The following is a 21,505-nucleotide window of genomic DNA, read 5'->3' as shown; positions in this document are numbered from 1 at the left end:
TCCTTCATTTATTGTGGTACAGAATTCTAATTGTTCACTTAAATATTTACCTAAAATTCTTCCCCCTTCTCTCCAGAATTTATTTTATTTTATTTCATACTTTAATTCCAGTCTTATTCAATCATAGTTTTAAAGCAATCTCCTCTTATAACACAGAATTTTTTTGATCCCCAAAATTAACAGGACGAATATTTTCAGAAATTAGAGTTTACATTTAAAATACAGAATGCCCAGTTAAACCTGAATTTCAGATAAACAACAATTTTTTAGTATAAGTATGATCCATGCAATATTTGGGACAAAACCAAAAAATAAAATAAAATTATGAGGGCTATGCATACTAAAAAATTATTCTCTGTTGATCTAAAATTCAAATTTAACTGTGTGTCCTGTATATTTATCTACTGAATATGGCAACCCTTTTGGGTATACACCATTATGGTACACTGTCCAGGGTCAGTTCCAACTGATTGATGCCCAGGTTGCATCAGTTATTACATATTATGAATATCACCCCTGAAAACAACATTGATAATCAAATTATTCTTATTTCCTCTTTTATTCTATTATTGAATAGTATTGAATAGTTCATAAAATAAAATTATCAGCTGAAAAAATCAGATAAAGCTAGCATCCATGCAGTTCTCCTTGTCATCTAATCACGCAAAGGACAATCTCTATTGAGTCAACAGTAAATGCATAACCTATCTTATAATACTGGCACTGTTCTCCCAACAAAAGCTTGTAAAGTAAATGCAAAGTAAAAGTTTAGGTAAATTAAAATTCGCAGAAAAACTGAAAGTACTTTTATATAAGCAATTATACTTCATTCTGAAAAAATAAAAGGTAGCAGTATTCATAATGCCCAATATAGGCTTGGCCCGGCCTGGGCTTATTTAAAGTTAATATTTTCTTACTCAGAATTTATTAAAAGCACTCTAGAAAGTTAATGAAATATCTATATAGAACAAACCTATATGCCCAATGACAAATAACTTATTGATACACTGAGTTTATATATTCTCAAATCAGTCCTATGCGGCAAACAGATATATTACAAAAATAATCATTCATAAATTTGTATATCAATAACATAGGGCATTTAGGATAGTCTTATTACCAAAAAATATCCAGCCTAAAAATTAGACTGTGAAAATCTGAAAAACAAAAAGAAAACTTACTTCAGGACCATTTGAAAAGAACTGTAGTTAAAAGTATATCCACCAATCACCCACATAAATTTCCCATGTAAAACAGCTTTATGGGAAGCCCGACCTACAGAAGGACTGAAGGGTTTAACATTTGGCAGAATCCAGTAAGACTCAGTGGAAGGAACATTCAAAGAACAATCAGGACCTATTTAAAAAAATCAAACAACACAATGCATTAAACAAAGACCTTAGATTGTAGAGATAGAATACATGGATTAAGAGAATTTAAGAATCCAATGCTCATCTTATTAATAAATATAATGTACATAAATGGTCTGAAATATAACTTACAGGAAAAACTCTAAAAGCAAATGTAATGCTTACAGAGGAAAAAATCATACACTCAAATCAGACTTGGATACGTTCAAATAAATAATACAATCTGAAAGAATTCTTAAATGATATAAATTTCAGATTTATTTCAGTATGCTAATAGGATATTCGAACAGTAAACAATGTACTCAAATCCCAGTTCTGTCTCTTACTAAAAGTGTGACCTTGGGAAAGTCTGCTTACCTTTGCCATCATCACACCTTCATCTATAAAACAGAAATAACAATCTATCTCCTAAGGATTATTATAAATATTTAATTTTTTTAAAGACAGTGGAAATTAAAGCATTCATAAATTGTAAACTATTAAAGAAATAGAAAAATAAAATTACATTTTTTCTTAGCATCATTCTTATTAAGAACAACCAAAATTGGCATCAGTAGAGAGGCTTATTATCCTCAAACAGAAAAAATTATTATACATAATAAAATAAAAACTATTAATGAGTGCAGGATAACGTAAATACTCTAAGTTAAAAACACTGCCTTTTCCTATCCATGTTCATGATGTTACTCACGAGTCTTGGTTCCTCACCTGTAAAATGTAGCAGGCTAGGCTAGATCAGTGTTTCTCAAACTTAAGTTATGGAAGGAACGCTCCTAAAGGAAATGTATTTTCATCAAATTTAAGGGCTCACAGATTATTTTAATTCTAATGAAACTAATATGCTTAAACAAAAACTAGAAATAAATTCCTTATGTTTAAAGTTCTTTTATAAATATAAAACCAACATAAACTTATAATTTATGTATATAAACAAACTTATAAAATCATTAAAATTAATTTTTGCTTAAAATGATGGATGGTGTTGTTCTGCTCAAAGTAAATCATTGGTCCTAAGTGGAAAATGATATCAATTCCATAGCACCTTTTTTATGCAACTTTAAGATACTTATATTATTTTGACAACATAATTCTCCCAGCACTTTTCTTTCATTTATCTTTTACAAACCTTTTTTATCCATAAAATATGCCATAACATCTGTTGACCTTCACTTATCACAAAAGTATCAGTACTCTTCAATATTCTTTTTAGCCTGCAATAAGGATACTACTTGGTCCTAACTAAATAGTCAACACAAATGCTGGCACTGCAATCAAGTGGCATTTTTATACAATTATGAGATCAATCACTTGATGTTAAATTTTCTTATATCAAAAAGTTTTAGATTATCACTGAATCACAAAATTTTAAAGCTTCCAAACAGATCCTAATTTCAGAAATATTAGCCTTTACAGTTTTTATTTTCTCATTTGTTCACTCACCCATGCATTCATTCATTCATCTTCCAAGTCCTTTTCAATGCTTACATTCTATGAGTCTGTATTTTTCAGGTACAAATTAGATAGCACCCTAGATTATCTCTTTGATAACAACACAATCTTTTAAATCAAATATAGAAAACTTTATAATTTCTGAGTGAAAAGACTGTGAACTATTCCTTGGTAACCAAAGAAATTAAAGGAACACACTGATTTTTTTAAAAATAAGTTAAACTACAATTCTAAACCACTTAGAACTCATTTAACTCAGGTTGGCAAACAACAGCCCATGAGCAAAATCCAACCCACTACCTGCTTTTGTAATAAAGTTTCTTAAGAACACAGTATGCTCATTCATTTAAGTATTATCTATGGCTACTTCTGCAGTACTCAGCAGACTTGAGTAGTTGCAACAGATATCATGCAATTCCCAAAGCCGAAAATAGTTACTATGTGGCCTTCTACAGAAAAGCTTACCAACCTCTAACTTAACTGAAGAGAAATAAGATCATATGGACAATTACACATAAGTGGTATACCTAATTGGTCTAAATGCTATATCTTGTTTTCTTAAAAAGAAAAATGTAGATTTATTTATATCAGGAATAATAAAGCAAAAAGAGTAAAATGTTAATAATAGGTTAATCTGGGTAAAGGACATTTGTATATTCTTTGTACTTTTTTTTTCAATTTTAGGTATTTTAGGTATCTATTCTTTTTTTTAATTTATTTATTTTATTTACTTATTATTTTTGGCTGCATTGGGCCTTCATTGCTGCACACAGGTTTTCTCTAGTTGCGGTGAGCAGGGGCTGCTCTTTGTTGCAGTGCGCGGGCTTCTCATTGTTGCGGAGCACGGGCTCTAGGTACGCAAGCGTCAATAGTTGTGGCATGCAGGCTCAGTAGCTGTGGCTCGCAGGCTCTAGAGCGCAGGGCTCTACATGTAATCACAAGTGTCCTTGTAAGAGAGATTTGACTACAGAAGGAGAAATCAATATTACCACTGAAGCAGGATGCTGTGCTCCATGCTTTGGAGATGGAGTAGGGGAAAAGAGCTAATGAATGTAGGGACTGAAACTCTATTACTGGAAAAGTCAAGGATGCAGATTCTTTCTTAGAGCCTCAGAAGGAGTGTGACCCTGCAAACACCTTGATTTGGGCTCAGTGAAACATATTTCAGACTTCTAACTTCCAGAATGGTAAGAGAATAATGAATGTGTGTTAAGACACCAAGTTTGTGGTAATTTGTTACAGCAATTATAGGAAACTAATGCTAATAACTAAATTTATAACTTCAGATAAATACTGTTATTTAATACAAGAAATTGGATTTTAGAGATTTTTAAATTTTTACTCTATAATCTAAAATATCTACTTTTCTATGCAAACCAGCAGTCAAATTCTTCCTCTTTGTTACTACCTTATTTTATGTAACTTCTAGCAGTTATTAGAAGGAATGGTCTATAGCCAAACTCTACAGATTGTCTTTATTTTACTCTAAATTAATAAGTTTATAAATAGAAATATTTATGAATATGACTTAAAAGTGTAAGGAAAATTAGATGTCTTAATTTGTAGTTTTCTGCACTCGTAACTAAAATGATTAAAAATGTAAATTTATAAACTGAATATTAATTTAAAACACAAATAACTATAGAGAACACTTTATACACACAAAGGCTTCACCACCCATTAAGTATCATTTAAAGCCATCCAAGACTCCCTTTTTATAAAAACACATCCATGAAAAGTCTACCACTTCATTATCTGTCCTGTTATGGAACATCTCTGCATAATTCTCCCTGCATAAATTTTATCAATCAATATGGGAATCTCCTCAAGGTAAGCAGATCACAGCTGTCTTGAAAAAGATGTAATGAACTAATTCATATTACAGTGGGTTTTCATAAAGATTTAATATGCTACCTTTTCCATGGGTTAATCCAAAGAGCATAAATGAATTTCTAATTATGTAATTTTCGGCATTAGTGACAGGCTACTGCGAAACAAATTTTTGACACTGTTCTACAATCCAAAGTGGAATTATACTCATCCCTCTTAAATTTATACCTCCATCCTCACAATCTCTCTTGAATTCCAAACTCAAAGTGAAACTACCTACATAACATTTCCACTTGGATGTCTCATAATCATCTCAAACTTAACATGTCCAAAACTAAAATCTTGATTTTTTTCCCTCCCAAATCTGCTCCTTCACCAGTGTTTACCATCTCAGTAAACGGCACTTCCATTTACCCAGTTGCTCAGGGCAAAGATCTTGGAGCTATTCTTGAGTTCTCTTTTTCTCCCACACCCATATCCAACAAATCCTGGACTGACATTCATTACGTATGCAGGAATACAGCCTTTCCAACTGTTAAAACATGGAAATGCTTCACTGATCGTTGAGTAGATGCTGCTGCAGGTACCAGGCCTTCCCCTTCCCAGTTCCCCTGGCCCCTCTGAGATAATCCAGACTCTCCGCAAAAGACAACTAAAGGGGTAATGCCTGGCACAGCATGCCTCATCCAGGATCCTGCCCCAGTGCTAAAGTCAGCATCAGTTTTGATTGGTTGGTGTCTAAGTGTCTGTACCTTACCAATTATAAACATTTTTAAATTCGATCACCTCTACCAGGCTCTAAACACTGATCCTTCCCTTTCCAACTACCATCCTAGTACAAGTCACCATCCAATCTCACCTGGACTACTGCAATAGTCTCCAAACTGGTCTCCTTATTTCCATTCTTGCTGCCTTCCTATCACATTCAACTCTCCACAATGCAACCAGAATGATTAAAAATATAAATTTCCCTACTCAAAATCTTTCAATGATTTCCCATCACACTAAAAATAAAAATCCTTAACACGGCCCACAACTCTTACATGACTGGCCTCAGTATTCACTTACTGCATGAATGAATGAATGAATGAATGAAAATAACCTTAGAGCCATAAAAGATTAAGAGCAAGAGCTATGAAGTCAAACCTCGCTTTCCAACTTATTAGCTATGAAACCTTGGACGAATTAACTTCTCTAAACTTCAGTTTAATCATGGAGATTATACACAGAAGAACATAGGATTCTGTGAAAATAAAATAAGATTGAATGAGATTGTACTTAATATTAAATACTATAATGAAACCTTCATAATAGTAACATTATTACTATTATGAAGTCCATCCTCTCATTTTAATATACAAGGAAACTAAGTATAATCAAGTCTACAGGCAAAATATGTTAATGAAGTCTAGCATTATTAGGTATAGTAAACATACATGCCAAAAGAAAACAGTAAAATTACAACTAAAAACTTCTATAATCAGAGATAAATACAATTGAGAAATAATTGCAAAGGACAAAACCTAGAATAAAGAAAGTACTACAAAGTTTTGAAAGTTTCTCCAAAGCAATTCCAGAACTACTAAATTATATTCTTTCTTCCTTCCCAAAGTAGTCTATTTTGCACTGGAAAAGTTTTTCTAAGGGACTCTATCTCTGTTTTGATACTGGAAATCAGTACAAAAATTTTATTTGCTTTATACAAATTAGTTTTATAAAATAACTTTTCTTCCATAAAGAAGGATAAAAATGTAAAGTCTTCAAGTGCGTTTAACAGCAATTCCCTGAATAGTACCTCTAGTGTAGTATATCAGCTAGATTTCTTTGGTTGTAAGCCACAGAAACTACTTTTGGCTAGGTTAAGGAAAAATGGATATTTGTTGAAAAAGAATGGGGAAATTCAAAGAATTTTTAAAAAGAGGCTGAAAACCAAGCTTAAAATAGACAGGTATCTGGATTTATCGTCCCATCAAGACTACTCTCAATGAGTGAAAGGCAATTTCCCACAAAGAAACTGGACTGCTAATAGGAAAGGAAAAGTATTCCGAGAAGGAAGATTTGAAGAGAGGTACATGTAACTTACTGTAATCACTCCAGAAATAGTCTTATGATCATATTGAATCTGAAGTTCTCCACAATAAAAGGCAAAATGAGATAACATCATTGCAAGAGTCCTATCTTCTAACATCATCAGAAAATTTTGATTTCGTTTCAGTTTCCAAAGTATTCTAAACATTTTCTAGGCCCATAAAACCAATCTCCAAAGGACAGTTATCAACTTTAGTGTATTTTAAATGTCCACAGCTGTTCTGACAATATCCTAATTTTACAGAACAATGAATTTGTGAGTGGTAATCACTACACCAGATCTGTTCCAAGAATACTTGGTTCTCACAGTTTAGGTCAATGATGTGATTACAGTATGGAAAGGAACTGCCCTTCTGTTAGCAAAGATCAGTGCTTTCCAATTACTATTTTTGAGTGGTGAAAGGCTTGCAAACAAAGCTTTATAGACTGGTTCTGATTAGTTGAAAATGACAAATACAGAGGTAGCTGGGATTGAAAGCAGGATTTGTTTATCCCACCTATCTAAGTCAGAGGCAATAAAGTAAGTGGTTGTAAATATTTCAACATTAGGTAACCTTCCACAAGGAAGGAACCTATGTCTAGCACAGAATATTCTGTGAATTTTATTGTGACCCACAGCCTTTTGTTCTATTCTCTCTCTCTACACTCCCTTCCCTCATGATCTCATCTGATCTCATGGCTTTAAGTATCATCAACCATTTCCAATTTAACATTTTTAAGCCAATCAGCCCCAAACAGTACAGACCTCTCTCCACTAAACTCCAACTGCCTTTTCAACATCTCCTCTTAGATGTCTAAAAGACATCTCAAACGTAACATACCAAATTCAAACTGATCTTCCTCCTAAAATCTTCCTCATGTCAACTGATGACAACTCTATCTTACTCTAAGGTCAAAAAAATCTTCAAGTCATCCTTGACTTTTTTCTTTCTCCCATCCCCCATATCCAATGCATCAACAAATCCTATTAACCCTGTTTTAAAATCACATTCAGTATTAAGCAATTCTTACCTTCCTTGCTGCCTGCACACACTACTATCATTTCTCATCTAGATTATAATTACAGTAGTAGTCGCTTAACTGGTACTCTGCTTTCATAGTCTATTCTCAATATAGAAGTCAACAGGAACCTTTTAAAACTAAGTCAGATTATATCAATCGTCTGCTCAAAATTCTACAATGGCTCCCCATTTAACTTAGGGTAAAAGTCAAAATCCTTCCAATAGCCTACAACACTAAGGCTTAGCTCATCTAGCTCCATTCCTCACAAACCTCCATCACTCCAGCACCTTACCTCCATATCCTCGATCATCTCCTTGCTCTGCAACTTCTCTGAGCTCACATCCGACAACCTGCCCCTCAGTCATTCAATTTCAGGCACACTGGCCTTTTGCTGGCCCTCACACACACCAGGCATGTTCCTGCCTTAGGGCCTTTGCCAATGGCTATTCCCTCTGCCTGAAATGCCCTTCTCCTAAATATCTATAGAGCTAACTCCCTCACTTGCTTCAAGTCTTTACTCAAATGTCACCTTCTCAATAAGGCTTAACCTGATCATTTTATTTAAAATTGTAACTCCCATCCCTAGATCTACCTATCCCTCCTTCTCAGCTCCACCTTATTTTTCCATTACACTTATCCCTTTCTAAAATATTATATGTATAATATATATGTTATGTTGATTATCTATGGTCTGTCTTTCTTAGCTTGAATGTAAGATCCACAAGGATCTTTACTTTCTTTGTTCTGTGATGTATTCAAAGGTCCTAGAATAGTACCTAGCACTTGGAAGAAGCTCTAAAATTTTTGTTACATAAAATGAACAAAAATAAATGAATGAATTAGTAAATAAAGTGTGTTATATATACATCCTCAATACTATTTTTAAACAACTTTTCAAGTAGCTGAGGAATAAAAACTTATTTTATTGGCTCTTGCAAAAAGTTGGATTTGCTGTTTTTGCTGGTTGGGGAAAATGAACAAAAAGAGAAGAATTTAATCTAGCACATTATCTGTTGCTTGTCTCTCCACAAAGTTAAATAGAGAGATCACGTTCATTATTATTAAATTTCTAACGGGAAATGTAAGCTATGCTGTGGATTTCTTTAAAGCAACCTATAGTCTCGTGTACTTATACACACTATCCTAAAGTAACTAATTCTGTCCTAATATGTTACGTGACTAACCCAGAAAAAACATAATGTATGATAAAATATTCATGGATCTGAGCTAAAAGATTTTATATTTTTCTAAAACAAACAAAATCATCAAGTTTTTACAACTTAAATAATGCCATGGAATCTAAGTGTGTGCTCTGGTAGTCAGTACTGCCACCCAATGGCAAATGCTAAAATCTAAAACCAAAGGACTGAAAGAAAATAACTGACCAGATGCTCAAATTCAAATGTTTCCCTCAATATTTAAAATTATGCTTTATATATCAAGTAAATTGCATAAGTTATTGGAGTACTAGTCTTCTAAAACATCTATACTTGAATGTCCACATATCACTAAACCAGCAACTAATACATTTCTAATTCATTCATTCAACAACAACAACAAAATTTGAGTGCCTACTACACAACAGGCACTACAGAAGATGCTGTAGGCATAAGGGTGATCAAAACATAGTCATTCTTAACTTCACGGAGTTTGTATTCCAGTAGGAAAGATAATAAAGAATCACACAAACATAAATGTGATAAAAGCTATAAATTTAAAAGATAGGGTCCTATGAAAGTACGTGGGGGGATGTGACCCAGTCTTAGAATGTTAAGGGGTGAGGGTGTTGTAGGGGGAAGTGCAGAAATAAGAAAGGCCTTGAAATATTTAGGGACAACGAACATTCAAGGAACTGAGATAAATCCAAAGTGTAACTTTCAATAAAGAATTGGAAACACTATAAAAAACTATCAAATTACCTGATTTACATATTAAGATACTGTCTTTTAATCAATCATCTAAAGGCTGAAAACAACCAACTTCAATCCTTACATGAGAACAGTGTCTGAACCGCACTGAAAATGAACACTGAATATCTATAAAGAATATCCTGAAGACATGTAAAAGGGCTGAACGATAGGATTGAACAGGGCATTCTGCAATAGGAAAGGACCAGGGACAAATTTTAAATGGCTAAGCAATGGTCTTGGATATAAGGCCTGGTAACCTGTTTTTCATCTCTATAAAACAGGTGGAAAATGTTTTGTTGTAATAGACTAAGGAAAGAATTGTACCCTGAAGACTGCTTGTTTATCTTTTCAACCTGTCTACGCCTACCATCTATTCCACATTGCAAAGCTTTTCTGAGTAGGCATGAGAGAACTATTCAGCCCATTCCTTGTCAATTATGGCAACAATCTACACTTTAAAATATTTTATTTGGATTTTTTAATTTATTTAGGAGATTCCAATCATTTGAACCCCCTTCCTAGTTTGGGAAAATCTCTCACTGTGTGAATTTTGTTCAGAAACAGAATCCTTTCCCACTACACAATTCAGAAAAGTTAAATTCTCTATTTCTATATCTCAAGGCAGCCAAGCAAGTCATGGATAAGACCTAAGTTTAGCCAAGTAGATTTTATTAAGCAGGCCTTCAAATCTTCAAAAGTGATACAAAGATGTGGGGAGAATTTAGATTTTTTTCCACTCAAGCCTGTAGCATACAGTATCCACAGTAAAGACACCAGTGGTGGTACCCCAGGGTCCAGTGGCAGTAACAGGAATATCCTAATCAAACTTTCCTGTGGCTTCGTCTTTGCTGGGAACCAACCCACCTAGCCTTCTGTTACACCTACCCCTTTCTAACCAAGGTTTTTCCAGCCTTCCCATCTCCTTTGTGAGCGACCCAATATCCTTTTGTACAGGTTTAGAGAACAAAAAATAAGTTACTTAAAAAAACTAAAAGTTAATTCCTCTCTCATAAAACATTCTAGAGGCAAATGGGCAAGTGCTACTGCTTACTACTGTTACTGCCATTTACCAGCCATTGGAAAAGATCTCAATGATGTAAAATTCCCACCCAGCACTTCCACTCACATCCTACTTCCCTAAACTTAGCACAATAACCACACTAGACGCAAGGAAGGCAGAAAAATGTGGTATGTAGCTGAAGACCATGTGCTGAGCTAAAAACTCAGTCAATTCTATCACTAAAAAGAAGGGAAGAACGAATGCTGGAAGATAGTGGTCCCTGACATACTTTCCAATAACTGCCTTTTCTGCTCAGATAAGCCAGAACTGTTTCTGTTGCTTACAATCAAATCAAAGACTTACAGTGGTTCCGATTTTTTAAAGTTATGTAAGAGAGAAACCTGGATTAGGGAGTTGACGGGAGTCGGGGGGTGGGAACACACCGTATCTAAGAGTCTGCTTTGAAAATTAATCTTCTACTGTATTATTTACATATGAACATAAATCCAATTTATTATATGTTGATTTTCATGCCTTTTAAAAATGCCTCAGGACTTCCCTGGTGGCCCAGTAGTTGAGAATCCGTGCTTCCACTGGAGGGGGCACAGGTTCAATCCCTGATAGGGGAACTAGGATCCTGCATGCCACATGGTGTAGCCAAAAAAAAAAAAAAAAAAAATCCTCATCTATCCCAATGTTTGGAAGCCATCTTAAAAGAAAAAATGCTCTTCAAAGTTGTCTTTTTCCCTCTTGTGACTTAAGACTTAAATTTTATTAAGTGAAAGATGTCACAGAAGCAGATGAATCCACACAGGTCTCTACCCTTTAATCTATTTGATATGTATATATCATTGTCTTTGAAAACTATACATTATAACAAAATTAAACATTATACAATCAACTTGTATGCTTTTCAAAATGTTGCACTAACATTTTCTATATTCTTCACTATTTCAGCTTTTGGTTGTTACAAGTGCTTTCCACAGAAAAAGGGGGACAGTTGACTTTAATGGCGCCATCTAGTCTTAAAATATACTCCTATTGCCTAAAACAGTAAAAAGGTGAAAGCAGATGGTTAAGGAAGAAAGACTTAGATGAGCAAGTTAAGGGGGGAAAAAGTATAGTAATGGCTAAGCAAAACTCTTAGGAGATGCTACATAGAAAAACTAAACTTGGAAAACAAGGAGATGTGAAGCCTAGGTGGGACAAGCACTAGAGAAATGTGAGGAAGGGGATTCAAGACTTAACAAAAATCTAGGCTTTTCCTCTGTATTCTCTTAATAAAATCTCAGTTTCTAGAAAACAACATTTATTTTCTTTTTATATACTAGCACAGAACCAAACAGAGTAAGTAAAATTAACCAACATAAATGGATAAAATATAATGAAAGTAGCAACAATCTGTTATTCTTAACCCAAAGAATCCAGTTCCAAATAACACATTAAAAACTGCCAGACTCTGAATCTCATAAAGATTGCCTCCTCAGCTCTCATTTCAAATATCTCCAGCTCTTTGATCATTCCTCAGATGCCCTAGAAACAAATCTCTCTCCGTTTCCCCTCAATGGTTTCTCCCATTCCATATATCTAAAATTAAAACCGAGTGATATAGTCAACAATCCCACCTACTTTTAAGATATGCTTCCTGAGATATAGAATCAGGAGTCAGTTTGGAGACTCAAAGAAACCAACCTGCACATCATCTGTCTTGAAAGACGCACAATATCCATTTCACCAAACACTACCCATAAAACATTCATATCAATTCAGAGATGAATTATTTAATTACAAAGAATTAATAGTGGTATAAAAGTGTATCTGATTTCTGTATATTTTATAATAAAGCACTTTAACATTATTCTAATTTTTTTAAAATATATGTGTACATGCATATGTGTATGTGTTGATACATATATATATATAAAGTTATTCATATTATCATTTTGCTTCAAAAGTAAACAAACCCAGCATTTGCTTCCCCATTTTTATTTGCTTATAGACATTTAAGAGCCAGGAATTTTTATGATTTCAGGCACTCCTGACAAGAGTAATAAAATGTGAAATGCTGATAAACAAAAGCCAGAAAAACAAAAGCTAATATTTTCAACCAGATACATATTACAAAACCTACAGAAAATAAAGCATTTTAAAGAAGAACTACTAAAAGGAAGTAAGGAGCAAAAAAGGACAGAGCTGTTCATAGAGAATATTATACAAATATATCCCTCTTTTGCTTTCAAGACTGTTAAAATGAGATGAGGACTAACAGCAGATGAAGACCAGTCAGAAAAATACCAAGCATACAAGCTATACTTCTATTTCTCAGGCCTTAATTTAAATATATTCTTGGTGTACTATTCTCTCCATAGAAAAGGACATTATTTTAGTTTCAAGACTGAAACGGATAAAAAAGGTACCTCAAGGCACTTTTTAAGGGAAGAAAGGTCATGATTTATTAAAATAGCCACTCAACAAAATATATGCCTTATAGGTATAATTAAAAACACTGAGAAATTTGTATCTGTCATAACCATAGTAGGAAATCAAATTCAATTCAATAAGAAATCACTGATATTTCATATGGTTGGAGCAACTAATTTTTTAATGACATAACATGGGTTTAAAATGGGCGTAATTTACAGAAAGCCTAAAATAATTCCTCTAAATAAGTACTCAGCACACTCAGTAACATTTTTTCTAACTTGTCTCAAGAATGTTGAATATGAAACCATTCTCTTTGGTTTTTACTTTTAGACAGCTCTGGTAGGAACTATTGCTACTACTGTTACCCTGTGTTATAATAACACATGATCATGTAACTTTGGATTATGTATTTCTTGAGTCAAAGTTCCCCCATCAACAGGATTAATACATTGGCACAAAGTAAGCTCTCAATATGTAAATATAATCTGCACAAAGTAAGTTCTGGGTGGGTAAGTATATAGATAACTAGGACCTATCTCTTCATTAAATTCCACAATGACAAGATTTATGATTTTATATCCAAATACTTAAGTAAGCTAAAACTCTTCAATGCAGTCTAAAATTAATCTTTAATAATAGACATTTATAAAAATTGTTTAGAAATTCTTCCCCATTCTTCTCATTGCTTTTGCAATAAGCAGCTGTAAAACTTCTAAACTTTTAAAAATACTCTATGTTCTTTTAAAACATAGCCACAAGAGGTCAGTCTTTCCCAAGAAACAAGTTTAATATAGTCCAGTACCTTCCCAGATGAGCATCTATTTTTGCAATATACTATTTATATTACCCATTACAAATCAAATTTGAATGTACCACGTGTTAATCTCAGCCACGTCACCAAATCTTTGGGAACTCCACAAAAAGTTAAAGAAGATCAGAATGATCACACGTCTACAATTTAAAGAGTTTCATATATAACTTCACTTGATTCCCAAAATAGCACGTAGACAAAATCTTTACTGATTTTATTTGTGAAGAAGCAAGCTATTAAGAAGTTGACTGTTACTGAAATTGTAAAAATAAAACTAATACATGAGATTTGGGTGTGTAAACTACAGCAAAACAAATGAGTGTAGAATTTGTATTAATATATTAGATACATAAATCAATGTTTCAAAAGCCACTTACCTTGCCAACTATCATTGCAGACGCACAGCTTTTCACCTGTTAGGTCACAGTAACCATGATCTGGACTGCCGCAATTGGCTTTACAGTAAGGAATGTCACAAGCTTCACCCTTCCAGTATTTATCACACTCACAATATACTCTACTTGGAACAGAGACACTAGTTGTACACTTCCCATGACCAGAGCAATTGTTAGGACAAGAATTGATTCTGTAAAATATAATTCATATATATTCAAATTCAAGACAACTGAAAAAGAACTTTGGCTGATATTCTGTTAACTTTATAGTTTTTATGTTGTGTCTACGTGCTTCATTTAACGCAATTTTACAATGCGACTTCAATTCTTTACTCTGTACCTTTTAAACCCTAAAGCAATTCGGTTACACATATTTGCAATTGGCCTCAGTTCATTCACTGAGTTTACTCTGCTACCAAGACTACATACTCAACACCTGCAGGATCTATACAGTTCCAAGCACACTGTTTTGTAAAGACTTAAGTACTCAACTGCTTTGAATATATATTTCACAGAAAAAAATTAAATTCATGAATACCTGAAACAATATGAGAAGCCATGATTTAAACTGGTTATATAATACTTAAACAGCATGCTATCACTTATACACTGTTATGGAAGTAAAAGGATATTTACCAAGTTTCATTTTAAAGCTGATTATATTCTACTATATATTTATTCTCCCTTGTGTAAATTCTTGATATAAATAAATCCTATAATAGATTGCTGATTCAAGGATATTTAGAATATTTTACTCCTCGCGAAAAATTCTCTGGTATCATTCTCTACGTTCTTGAAGAAAAAAAAAAAAAATGTATCAAGTTCCTCTGTGGCCATTCCTAATGAAAGCAACTGAAAGCATCTCTGGCTAATTCACTTCACCCTTGGACTTCCAGATATAAAAATGTATACAGAGTCTACACAATAGATGCTCAATAAATACTACTTTCTAATTTTAGAGGAGACAGTGGTATATAGCCACTTACCTTATCTCCTAAGCCTCAATTTCCTCATGTGTAAAATGGGAAAAATACCCATTTGACAGACTGATGAGAAGAGAATTAAAGAATATAATATATATAAAGCATCCAGTACAGTCTTTAGAATACAGAAGGACTATGAAAACTCAGCTCTCATTCACTCTCCAAATTAGGTATAAAATACCTTGGAGCACAGTAGGGCAGATGAGGGCTCCCTGCAATCCTACACATCCGTTATTACCAGTAAAGTGACACTGTTTGTATAATATGTTTACTTAATCATTTTCCAAAAATTTTTAATTTTGTAATTAATTTTTAACCAAACTTAACTTGTTACCATAGTGTCCTGAGACTTAGAAACTATCCTATACAAGCTTGGACAGTATTTTGGGATATTATTAAAATTTTATGTCACTTAGGAAGAGATGCTATATATTTTGGAATTTAACACACTAGCCTGCTCCTGGTATATAAGACATTTATAAAAACAAACAATAAACTCTTTTATGTCAAATTATAAGAATCATTACAATATGAATCTTTTTGAAAAAATACTTACGAGTAAAAAATGTTGAAGCCAGTTAGATTATATGCAGCATCACTAAAAAAATGTAACAGTGCATAGCCAGACGTTGTAACAACTTCAGGCACAGTTTCATTTCCCCTTATTTCAGGGACTATCAAACCACTGTAAGAGAGCAAAATTGAACACTCTGTATATTAATGTACATATGACAGTTAATCACACAAAATTTACTCGAAATATTCTTGTCAGAATCACTAAGTATCTATATTAGAATGGGCAACTAGAAGAATAAATCTAAAATGAGTTCCTAGCCATTTCTCACCAATTAGCTCTGCTACTGCTGCCAACAGACTAACATCTACTCTCATGCCACCATACTCCTTTCTCTTCTCACCATTTGGACTGCTATGTCCCATTTCTCCCTTTTGTCCTGCCATCCATCCTGTCATAATACTATAGGGTGATCATTAACTTAAATCATATGTAAACCTTCATTTAAAGCCAACTTGGAGAAGAATTAATATGGTTAAAACGTCCATACTATCCAAAGCAATCTACAGATTCAATGCAATCCTTATCAAAACACCCATGACATTTTTCAAAGAACTAGAACAAATAATCCTAAAATCTGTATGGAACCACAAAATACCCTGCATAGCCAAAGCAATCTTGAGAAAAAAGAACAAAGCTGGAGGTATCACCCTCCCTGACTTCAGACAATACTACAAAGCTACAGTAATCAAAACAGTAAAGAGTACTAGCACAAAAACAGACACATAGATCAATGGAACAGAATAGAGAACTGAGAAATAAACCCATGCACTTATGGTCAATTAATCTATGACAAAGAAGGCAAGAATATACAATGGAGAACAGCTAGACTCTTCAACAAATGGTGCTGAGAAAACTGGACAGCTCCATGTAAAACAATGAGATTAGAACATGCCTTCACACCATATACAAAAATAAACTCAAAATGGATTAAAGACCTAAATGTAAGACCAGGAACCATACAACTCCTGGAAGAAAACATAGGCAGAACACTCTTTGACATAAGTTGTAGCATTATTTTTTTGGATCTTGTCTCCTCAAGCAAGGGAGACAAAAGCAAAACTAAACAAATGGAACCTAACCAAACTTAAAAGCTTTGCCACAGCAAAGGAAACGATCAACAAAATGAAAAGACAACCTTGCTGTATGGGAGGAGATATTTGCAAATGATATGTCTGATAAGGGGTTAATGTCCAAAATATATACAGAGTTCATACAACTCAACATCAAAAAAATAAACAAACAAAAAAAAAACCTTGTTTAAAAAATGGGCAGAAGACATGAACAGACATTTTTCCCAAGAAGACATACAGATGGCCAACAGGCATGTGAAAAGATGCTCAACGTCACTAATTATTAGGGAAATGCAAATCAAAACCACAATGAGACATCAACCCCCACCTGTCAGAATGGTCATCATCAAAAAGACAACATAACGAATGTTGGGGAGGATGTAAAGAAAAGGGAACCCTAGTGCATTCTTGACGGGAATATAAATCGGTGCAGCCACTATGGAAAACAGTACAGAGGTTTCTCAAAAAATTAAAAACAGAACTACCATATGATCTAGCAATTCTACTCCTGGGTATATATCCAAAGAAAATGAAAACACTAATTCAAAAAGATATATGCACCCCAATGTTCTTAGCAGCATTATTTACAAAGCCAAGATATGGAAGCAACCTAAGTGTCCACCAAGAAATGAATGGATAAAGAAGATATGGTACATACACACACACACACACACACACACAAATGGAATATTAGCCATAAAAAGAATGAAATTTTGCCATGTGCAGCAACATGGATGGACCTGGGGGGTATTACGCTTAGTGAATTAAGTCAGACAGAGAAAGACATATACTATATGTTTTCACTTACATGCGGAATCTAAAAAATAAAACAAACAAATGAATATAACAAGACAGAAACAGAGTCACTGATACAGGGAACAAACTAGTGGTTACCAGTGGGGAGAGGGGTGGCGGAGGGAACAAGATAGGGGAAGAGGATCAAGAGGTACAAAATACTAGATATAAATAAGTAAGACACAAGGATGTAATTACAGCACAGAGGATATAGCCAGTATTTCATAATAACTTTAAATGGAGTATAATCTATATAAAAATATCAAATCATTATGTTGTACACCTGAAACTACTATAATATTGTAAATCAACTATACTTCAATTAAATAAATAAAATAAAATAAAACCACCTTGGTACTCTAACAAGTGACTTTATAGCCTTACTTTTCCCCACAAGTTGCAAATTCTCATGAAGCTAGATAGAACATTCCATATCAGCTAAGTGACTACAATACTACTCTAGTTAAAGTTGTACATTTCCAATACACTAATCTAAGTATTTTAGGTCATGTTAAAATACACACTTTTTATATTTCTTTAAAATTTTGCATACTTATGCAAATTACATTAATATATAATTATTCCAAAAGACAATATTATTCATACACACACAAAAGAAAGTGAAGTTTATGGGGAGAAATATAAATGTGTAAAAGCAGGAGTTCTAAATTAATAACTGGTACTTCTCCCTTTTTAACCCTACTTGTTCATGGGGGAAAATTATGTATCTTCATTTATTTATACATACTATCCTCTCTAAATCTATGAAAGCATAAAATCTGAGAAAGAAAAGAAGCTGCTAACAACAAATTACATTACTCAAAATAGTCAATGCCTTTAGACACTGTTAAACTTATGTTTAGGCACCACCAGGAACTGAATTCCCTCATTCAAATCATATTTGACAGAACAAAATGAAATATTACAGTCAAATAATTTATTTTGCAAACACATTTTGAAAAGCAAACAAATTAAAAAGTAATCAACGCTTGATGTTGTAATAATTATTATAACATCGACTAGCTTATGTCTGTGAAAGAACAAAAGATTTTAAAGGGAGGCTGTCAACACAATTAAAATTCTGTAAGACCAGTTTTAGTTACACATATATATTTTTTCATTGCAGTGAGATTATATCAAATGATTACTAAAAATAATATTCCCAGATGTTTACAACAGATATGATTAATCCCTCTGAAATAGATGAAAAGAGCAGATTTGTTCGCTTGGTTGTTTGTTTATAAGTGCTTTGAAAGCAGTAAATGAAAGAGGACTCACACTTCTCACATAACATACCAATTTGGACCAACCAACCCTCCCACTGAAATCAACCAGAAAAAATGACAGTTAAAAAAAATCAGCCTGAAGGTACTGGGAGAACTAAGAAAAGGGTAAGCCCATGAATTAGAGCCATTTCTCCTTATGGGCATTCACTGATTTCAAAGTTGGAGATGAGGTCTGAAGGGCTAAGAAACTGGGCTGTTTTACACAGCGAGGAAACCAAAAAGTGGAACACAGGGCCCTCACTTTGACCTGAGACCCCGAAAACTAGGTGTAAAAGTGAACTAGTAGAAGACAGGCCCTTCAGGGGACTGAATTTCAGTTTGGGTGTGAATTACCTCAACACCTGAATTAGAATTCAGTTGGTTGTGGATTTCTAGTGTCCCCAGGCACTCTTTGGGAATATAATAACTTTCTAGGCCTCAAATTATCACTACCTATGACTTTACAAACATGGTGTCCAGCACATGATCGTCTAGCACACAATAAAAAATAGCAGGTCTCCATTCCAACCCATTCTCCATATTCTAAAAAGTCTTTCCTACAGAATAAAGTCCAATTTCTTTAGTGGGGTCACAAGAGAGCAACACTACAGTGATCACAGCATTGTAAAATCAGGCTCATATTCTGACTCTATCACCAACCAGTTAAGCAACTTTGGGCCACTCACAGAATCTCTCTGTGCCTTAATTCTCCATTTACAAAATGGCAATAATAATACCTACCTAAAAGGTTATTGTGGGGATTAAATGACTTGATATATATAAAGAACTCTTGCACACTGCCCCTCACATAGTAAGTATTCAGTAGATGTTACTGATTACCATTTATTGGGTAATCTGGCACCTACCTATCCCTTCACATTTCCTATGATCAAGTTACTCATAACTACTTACTACTGACGCAAAATATAATGTTCTTTAGTGTGTACACGCCTTTGTACATATGTTTTTCTCTACCTAGAATGTCCTATCTGACCCCCACAATTTGTCTATCATTCTTCTACTCATGATGAAACTCACCATGACGAATTCATTACTTCTGAAATCATATAGCACTCTTTTCATAACCTGATTATAACACTTATTGTGCTGTATAAAAAATCAGTTTACATACCACCACCAGTGCCCAACTACTGTGTGGTGATGTAGCCTCCAAATCCTTGGAATTTCCCAAGTGACAGGAATGTCTCTGTTATTAATGGTGGGCTCAGAGTTTATACTAATGAGGTGACTCAGGATGGGAGCTGGCCCCACCAGAAAAACCAACCGTGTGATTGGCTGGGGCTTTAAGCCACAAGAAATCAATCTGACTTCCAGAGTCAGAATGGGGCTAAAGATTGCGTTCAGCCTTATGGCCAATGATTAGATCAATAATGCCTACAAAAGGAAACCCCAAAAAAACTCTGTACACCTGTAAATCAGGTGAGCATCCTAAGTGGCAATACACACTGATATGTTGCGGGGGTAACATATGTCCTGAGTACACAGCTTTGAGATGCTCCCAGATCTCACCCTATGTGTCTCTTCATTTGACTGGTCCTAATTTTTATCCTTTATAATAAAACTATAATCATAAGTATAGTGCTTTCCTGAGTTCTGTGAGTTATTCTAGCAAATTATTGAACCTGAGGGGGCCACAGGCACCTCTAAATTTGTAGCCAGCTGGTCAGAAGTGCAGGTGGCCCGAAGACCCCTGAACTTGCAGCTGTTATCTGAAGCGAGGTCAGTTTTGTGAAGGACTGTGCACTTAACCTATAAAGTTGGGCGCAACTTCAGGTAGCTGGTGTCTGCAATGGCCTGTATCTTACTCCTTACTGCATCCTCCAGGCTTATGACAGTCTCTTGAATTGAGGAGGTTATCAAATGTTTGTTGAATAATAAATTCTTATACAGCTGGAATAATTCAAACATTTAGATTCTGAATTCTTAGTAAAATGAAGTACAAACAGTATAGGCTTTTAAGTCCGGAGATTGTCAAGTCCTAATCCTGGCTCTACCATCTATTAGAAGTAAAACTTTCTCTGAGTCTCAATTTTCTCAACAATAAATGGGGGATTATAGTACTTCTTCCACAATATCCTAACAAGGACTGATGACATTTAAACTGCCTAGTACAGTGTTTACAATCAAGTGGATATTCAATAAATATGAGTTTTCCATCTCTCTCAGGATAGTTAACAGGAATACCTGCTGATGAAAAGTCACTGGTTCCACCTTCACAGTCATATACTAAATCCCATCCTGCTAATTATCTTACAAAAGCTTCCTTTAGTATCAAGAAATGGCTGGTAAGAGTGTTAGTGAATCATTGTTAATTAATGCAGTCATCACAACTACTAGAAAAACAAATGAAAAGGCACACATCTAAATGATGGTCAGTCAATAATGTCATAAAAATAGAGGAATGATAACGGTTATATCTAAATTGCTAAAAATAAATGTTTGAACCTAGTATCTTATCTAATTGTTGCAATAAATTATCTTACAATGTAATTATTCACAAGGCTCTGCTCCATTT

At 34.0% G+C, this 21,505-nt stretch overlaps 1 protein-coding gene across 1 annotated transcript in view; it reads right to left on the bottom strand.

Annotated features, from left to right (window-relative positions):
• Positions 1-21,505, bottom strand: part of ATRNL1 (attractin like 1) — a 683,604-nt gene that overhangs the window by 633,614 nt on the left and 28,485 nt on the right. The window contains exons 4-6 of the mRNA XM_022568674.3: positions 15,819-15,947; positions 14,262-14,470; positions 1,182-1,356 (exon numbers count right to left, since the gene is read on the bottom strand). Of these exons, the coding sequence (XP_022424382.1) occupies positions 1,182-1,356; positions 14,262-14,470; positions 15,819-15,947 (513 nt within the window). The remainder of the gene's footprint in view (positions 1-1,181; positions 1,357-14,261; positions 14,471-15,818; positions 15,948-21,505) is intronic.

The sequence above is a fragment of the Delphinapterus leucas genome, chromosome 16 (assembly GCF_059928025.1).
Source record: "Delphinapterus leucas isolate spDelLeu-1000000601 "Yukka" chromosome 16, BTC_Dleu_Yukka2, whole genome shotgun sequence".
Classification (NCBI taxonomy): domain Eukaryota; kingdom Metazoa; phylum Chordata; class Mammalia; order Artiodactyla; family Monodontidae; genus Delphinapterus; species Delphinapterus leucas.
Note: the sequence above shows the minus strand (reverse complement) of the source record. Positions and strands in the feature narration are given on the sequence as shown.